General features: G+C 46.8%; 2 protein-coding genes across 2 annotated transcripts in view; one reads left to right on the forward strand and one right to left on the reverse strand.

Annotated features, from left to right (window-relative positions):
• Window positions 1–638: 638 nt before the first annotated feature.
• mepceb (methylphosphate capping enzyme b) lies at window positions 639–5,084 on the reverse strand. The gene is made up of 8 exons (XM_084487157.1): window positions 4,562–5,084; window positions 3,958–4,328; window positions 3,391–3,596; window positions 2,837–3,140; window positions 2,248–2,752; window positions 1,629–1,841; window positions 1,286–1,394; window positions 639–1,002 (listed from the first exon to the last, which is right to left on the reverse strand). Exons 2-8 carry the CDS (start codon window positions 4,281–4,283, stop codon window positions 950–952), a joined length of 1,716 nt encoding a protein of 571 aa, XP_084343283.1. The 5' UTR covers window positions 4,284–4,328; window positions 4,562–5,084; the 3' UTR covers window positions 639–949.
• Window positions 4,403–6,334, forward strand: part of LOC311368703 (zinc finger CW-type PWWP domain protein 1-like) — a gene marked incomplete at its 5' end in the record, with an annotated part of 8,737 nt that continues 6,805 nt past the window's right edge. The window contains one exon of the mRNA XM_084487494.1: window positions 4,403–4,413. Within this exon, the coding sequence (XP_084343620.1) occupies window positions 4,403–4,413 (11 nt within the window). The remainder of the gene's footprint in view (window positions 4,414–6,334) is intronic.

Below are 6,334 nucleotides of genomic sequence, written 5' to 3' on the forward strand. Positions count from 1 at the left end.
TGGTACTATGGTAGTAATATGGTACTACGTCAATACTGTGGTCCTGTGCTAGTAATGTTATACTATGGTAGTACTATGTTAATACTGTGGTACTATAATAGTAATTCAGTATTATGTTAGTACTGTGATACTATCTTTATACTGTGGTACTATGTTAGGTGTTATGTGATACTGTAGCTCTGGGTCGCCTGCAAATGCGACTTTTGTCCTGATGCTGCGGAGGCCTTTGGCTAAAAGAGACATTGTTTGATTGTGACTACATCAGTTATCGTGGAGGTTTACCTTAGCTTTAAGAACTTAGAACTGTCCATAAAACTACTGTCTGGTAAAGACGGCTGGAAATAACTATAAAGAGCTAGTGTAGTTAGACTTGTTACTAACTATAGTTAGGGTAGTACACCTACCTGTAGAGTAGAATAACCTGGAGACTAACTTAACTTTAGAATACCAAACCTGTAGGGACTAACCTATCTCTAGTGTAGAGTAGAGACTAATATACCTGTAGGGCAGACCCACTAACCTGTAGAGTGTAGACTAAGCTACCTGCAGACTAACCTATGGAGAAAGCTAACTAACCTGATGTAAATATATCTATCTATATAGTTTGTATGAACATGAAAACAGAGACGATCTGTCATCAGTAGTTTATTAAAACCAGGAGGAAGTGAGGCAGCTCTGGAGGAGGTGATGTCATCAATAGACGAATAAGTCGTACCTACTGACATCTCTCCTTACCCAGAATGCCTTTCAGTCACACTTTATTTGAGTTTATTTCAATTTGACAATCAGCTGTCAGATCTCCCAGCTGTATCTGTGTGTGTGTGTGTGTGTGTGTGTGTGTGTGTGTGTGTGGCAACAGGTTTGTCTTTCAATCCTCCAGTCATCACCATTGAAACGATGGAAGGTTCCTCAGCCTGAGTCCCTTCCCGTGAAGGTTCCTCTTCCTGAGTTACTTCCTTTGGGAGGGGCCTTTGTGGAAAACATACACTGGTCTCTGATCACCTACACTCACACACACACATACACACACACACACACACACATTAACTTACAACTAACAATAAGCCAGTATTAATGGTCTGTGAGCCAGAGTATTTGTGTATGTGTGTGAGCTTGTTGAAGGTGGAAGTGTGTGTGTGTGTGTGTGTGTGTGTGTGTGTGTGTGTGTGTGTGTGTGTGTGTGTGTGTGTGTGTGTGTGTGTGTGTGTGTGTGTGTGTGTGTGTGTGTGTGTGTGTGTGTAAGCAGGTTGAAGGTGTGCATGTGTGCGTGCGCAAGCGTGTGTACCAGATTCTGTGAGCAGGCGGTAGGACGTGAAGCCAGTTGTCTGCGTCAGGTGACAGCTGTAGTCTTCTGGGCGGAGCCTCAGGGTTCTGTAGTTCTGATAGGTAGTTTCCTGGAAAACAACATCAACTTGTGATCGAGCTGCAGGGTTTCTAGTGAGTGCATGTGTGTGCAGTATCTGGTATTAAGTGAGCATCAAGTGTTGTAGTAGCTGGTATCTATCTACCAGTGTGTGTGTTCTATCTGGTATCTAGGTACCAGTGTGTGTGTTCTATCTGTTATCTAGGTACCAGTGTGTGTGTATTCTATCTGGTATCTAGGGAGCCGTGTGTGTTGCAGTAGTTACCGAGGCCTTCTTGCTGTGGCTGTAGCTGCTCCACGGCTGGGATTCCAGGATGAACATCCCGCCCGGCGACAGGCTCTGAAAGGCCCGTTTGAACAGACGCACCACGCCCGCATCACCTGATTGGAGCTGGACCCACTTGGTCACGCCCAGACACAGGATGACGTCGTACGTGCCGCGCCCGGGCCACGACTCCTGGCGGCACACGTAGTCGCCCTGGAACAACAAGGTCACTATGGTAACCACACATAATGGATCATAGATGACATATATCCATCTTACATCTAATGACATCTCCGGAGTCGGGCCATAGTGCGCCCAACCCACCTAAGAGCAGGTGGCGACGGTGTCAACTTGCTTACTTTTTTGGAGAGATTGGATCTGATTGGCTCTTCTGAGACAACCGATCAAACTATTTAGAACAAATATCGGTCATTATATGAAACACTAAGCCTAAGCGCATGCTATGGTTTGAAATTACGTTAGAAGCCAATACTAACCGAAGGATATAGCGTAATGAATTATGCTATAGTGTTAGCTAACTATATGCAATCATTTATATGCGGTAACCGGTCCGCGACTGGTTGAGGGGTGATGAAGGTGATGTTGCTAGGGAACTCACCGTGATGAAGGTGATGTTGCTAGGGAACCCTGGTGTGAGGGTGGGGTGGAGGAAAGGTGCGGCCAGAGGTCCACGAGACACCCTGAAGGAGAGAGGGAAGGATGTCTCCCCTTCTCCTCCCCTCCCCTCTTTCCCAGCATGCCCTTGGTGTCTCTCTGCGAGCACCAGGTCTTGTGACAGGAAGTGTCTGATGTTGTGCGTTGCAGCATCGACCAATCGCTGGTCTCGATCGAGTCCCAGGATGTGTGTGGGGCCGAAGTGCCGAGCGATGGTCAGAGTCACATGACCGCTTCCACAGCCAATGTCCAGGACCCGCCTCTCTTTAAACCAATCAGGTTTCAGCAGCCTGAGACGGGGGTCCTGCCCTGCTCCGACCCTGCCCTCCCATTGGTCCCCGTAGAACCCATGGTAACCATAGTAACGGCTGTGGCCGCCATGCTGATAGCGATGCCTGTTCTTTGTCTTCTTCTGTGGTGGGTGCTCTGTTCCAGGAACTCCTCCACATCTGCAGGGGGGGGGGGGGGGGGGGAAGTCATGTGACTAAAGTCATGCAAATGAGACCATTGATTGAAAGGACTAACCGACATACCTGCTAGGTTTAGCCCCACCCACTAAAGGGGTCTGGAACCTGGTGGGTTGGGCGACAGTGACAGTTGTGACACTTTCCGATGACCTCACAGAGGTGGTACGGCGGCGCCTCCGATGGCGGTCTCCCTGGTTACGGGGAACATCTCTATGGTTACGGGCTTTGCGAGGCTGGCTCAGTGGAGGGTGGGTGTGTCTCCGGGGTAGGGTAAGGGGAGGGACTACATCGTCACGACAATTGATGGACGTGTTGAGCTCACAGGGGAGCGGAGACGGAGGAACGCTGACCCCTCTGGTGACCGGCGGTACTGCAACAGAAAACACTATCAGTACTATCGCTATCACTAGAGACGGAGGAACACTGCCCCTCTGGTGACCAGAAGTACTGCAACAGAAAAAACTCAGTGCCATCACTATCACTAGAGCTGAAGAATTACTGCCCCTCTGGTGAAAGGCGGTAATGCAACCCAAACACTATCACTACCATAAGGGTTAAGGGTTGGGGTGAGGTTGTGAGCGTTAGGGGTTGGGGTGAGGTTGTGTTAGGGTGAGGGGTACCTGTTGAAGGCAAGGCCCGTGTTTCCACGGTGATGGCATGATGGCGGTTCCTGGGTCTTTTCCTGGTTTTCAGGGGTGACAGCAGGACCCCTCCTGCCCCCTCCAGGTTCAGGGGGTCGGTGATGTCACGGGGCACCAGGATCTCTACAGGGTCGCCGCCCCGCGATGGCAGGGGCGAACACTTTGGTGTTGCCTGATTGGTCGACCTGAGATTTAAACAAAAGGGTCAACTCTGTTCACTTCTCTATCAGCCCTTCGTCATTCAGTACAGTAGTTTACAGGGTACCAGTACTAGTTTAAAGGTACAAAGGTATATAGTAGTAGTTACCAGGGAACCAGAGTATATAGCAAGCGTTTGTGTTACCACCAGGGTATATAGCAGTAATTGATGTGGTACCAGGGTATATAGTAGTTAATGGCGAACAGTACCAGGATATAAAGTAGTATTCGAAGGGGTACCAGGATATAAAGAAATAGTTTAAGAGGAACCAAGGTAGTTTAATGAGGACCAGGATCATTGTAGTTGTCAACAAGGTACCAGGGAGATACAAGTAGTTTAAGGAGTACCTGTTAACTTCCTCATCCAGAAGGGAGTTGAGATTCAGCGGGTCGAAGATGTTCCCACCCAGCAGGAAGTTGCTGGGTAGAACAGGTTCTGATTGGCTGTCGCTGTTGGCCCGCCTCCTTCGCTTAGCCAGTCCCTTGAAGCCGACACCCAGGGAGTACCGCCTCTTTCCTATTCGCTGGGACGAGGCTTGGGCTGGCGGATTGTGGGAGGACTGAATACCGTTTTTGAGATGGAGTGGATGAGTCTTGGGGGATCTGAGCTGCTCCGACGGGGGGACAGGCACCTGCAGCGTCAATACTTCCTTCTCCACAGACATCTTGATCATCTTCTTCTGGGAGGGGCTTCTCTTTTGGCAGCCAATGGCATTGGTCTAAAAGGATTAAATTGATTTACAACCACACACATGATCCTATACTATAGCAGCGTCACCATTTCAACGTCGCTATGGCAACAAAGTAACAGCAACATTGCCATGGCAACTTCAACATAGCAACATCACTATGGTAACGTTGCTATAGTAACGTCACTATATAGTAAAGTAACGCAACCGCATTGTAGTGACGTCACTCTAGCAACAGTTCTATCATAGAACTTTGTACTTACTGTGCGAGTCCAGTCCGGCTACACGCGCTCCAGTGTTTGTGCGTTCTAGCTCTTCTCTCCAACACAGTCCATGCGAGTGTGTGTAGGGATTAGCTCCTCTTCAACGCACCGTTTGTGTGTCAAGTAAGTTAACTCTTCTCCAACACTGTGTGTGTGCGCGCGTACGTGTATTGAAGCCTGTTATGTTTCTGAGTTTGAAGACTGACAGAAACATACACTTTGGTAATTTACATAACCCCGCCCCTCGTCCTGGATCGACCGCGCCCACTTGTGAATACATTAAAGAAACACTCACACTGCCCACCCCGGTTGGCTCACCCCTCCCTCCTCAAAGAAAAAAACAAGTGGAGAGAAAGCTTGCAGAAAGACTAGCTCATACCTAACTAGCAGGACGTTCAGACTGTGATCTGCCGCTTCGCGGAGAGAGACATTAATATCAAAGTGTTATCACTATATATACATCCAACAGCTCTTACACGATCCGTTGCTCTCGCGCAGGCACGCGCTTTATATTCCTCCAACACACACACACGTGACTGGCGATGGAAACGACCAATCCCGTTTGGTTCTGAAGTCATGCCTCCTCTCCCTGGCCAGTCAGATCTACGTTTCGCCTGGAAAACAAATAGGACCCGCCTTCCAGGCGGATAGCTGCCGTCATTATTGCCTGTTTAAAACACAAACTATTTCTCTCCCTGAAAAGGACTGTGGATTATGTTACAATTATGTAAGTTTACGTTACACAGCACATAACCTTTTACCGATGTAGCAAGATGTATATATCAACATATACATAATACCAACAGAGTACAGGAATGTACCCCCCCCCCCCCCCCCACACACACACACACAGTATGAAGGTATGTAGGTTATCTCAATCTAATAATATATATAGCCTCATAACCGTAAATATAGCCTAACAACCTAGTATTTATTCTTATGATTGTATACTACCGTGTGTAGTAGTGTGACAATCGCAAACACAGCGTAATAATAGTTCCCCTCCCCCACCTCCTCTACTGCCCTACTTTACTCACAATTTATGGGACGTGTAGTTCTTTATGTAATGCTTTAGAAACACGTATGGGATGTGTAGTTCTTAACATACAGGCCTACTTGATACTTTATATTTAGGACTATATATATATTTATTTATTTATTTATTTATTTATTTATTTATTTATTTATTTATTAAGAACTAAATAACTAAGGATGACGCACGGTTTATTTTGGCCCGGGTAGCGTAGAAGAGCTACCTCTGTTTAAACGGGCAAGGCTAGGTAGGGGCCGAACACGCCTGTCGGCGGCGCTGGAGGATAAATCACACACGCCGAACCGCGGCTTTTGGCGGCAAATGTTCAAGCTCGAGCTCTAGTTTTACCAAGAAACGTAAAATAATTCATTCGTTTTCTCATTTTATCGACACAAATATAATATATATATATATCACCTACCGCTTAATTACTTCAACTTCACCTATATTTATGTAAGCGACGTTTGTTGCTATTGAATTGACTTCTCCCTTTGGAAGTCTATAAAAAGAAATGGACAAAACTAGCCAAAAAGGTATGTTAACATACGTTTATGTGTAAAGATTGAAGCTCACGTTTATTAGGTGAGTGCTGCATGCAGCGCTCAACTGTTATTCTTAGGCATTATTATTCCTTCTTTCTTATTCTTCTCTACACATTTTGGGACCAAACTTTTTCCAAAATAATTTTACCTAGAGACTCCATTACATTTCAATGTTAATATTAGCTTGGCATCGCGCGC

The sequence above is a fragment of the Micromesistius poutassou genome, assembly GCF_964030765.1.
Source record: "Micromesistius poutassou genome assembly, chromosome: 23".
NCBI classification, from domain to species: domain Eukaryota; kingdom Metazoa; phylum Chordata; class Actinopteri; order Gadiformes; family Gadidae; genus Micromesistius; species Micromesistius poutassou.

Coding starts and splice junctions, on each gene's coding strand:
- mepceb (XM_084487157.1), bottom strand. CDS start 4,283: ATGATCAAGATGTCTGTGGAGAAGGAAGTATTGACGCTGCAGGTGCCT. Junction 3,597..3,957: donor CTGGATGAGGAAGTTAACAG/GTACTCCTTAAA, acceptor TTTAAATCTCAG/GTCGACCAATCAGGCAACAC. Junction 1,003..1,285: donor CCGCCTGCTCACAGAATCTG/GTACACACGCTT, acceptor GTGTGAGTGTAG/GTGATCAGAGACCAGTGTAT.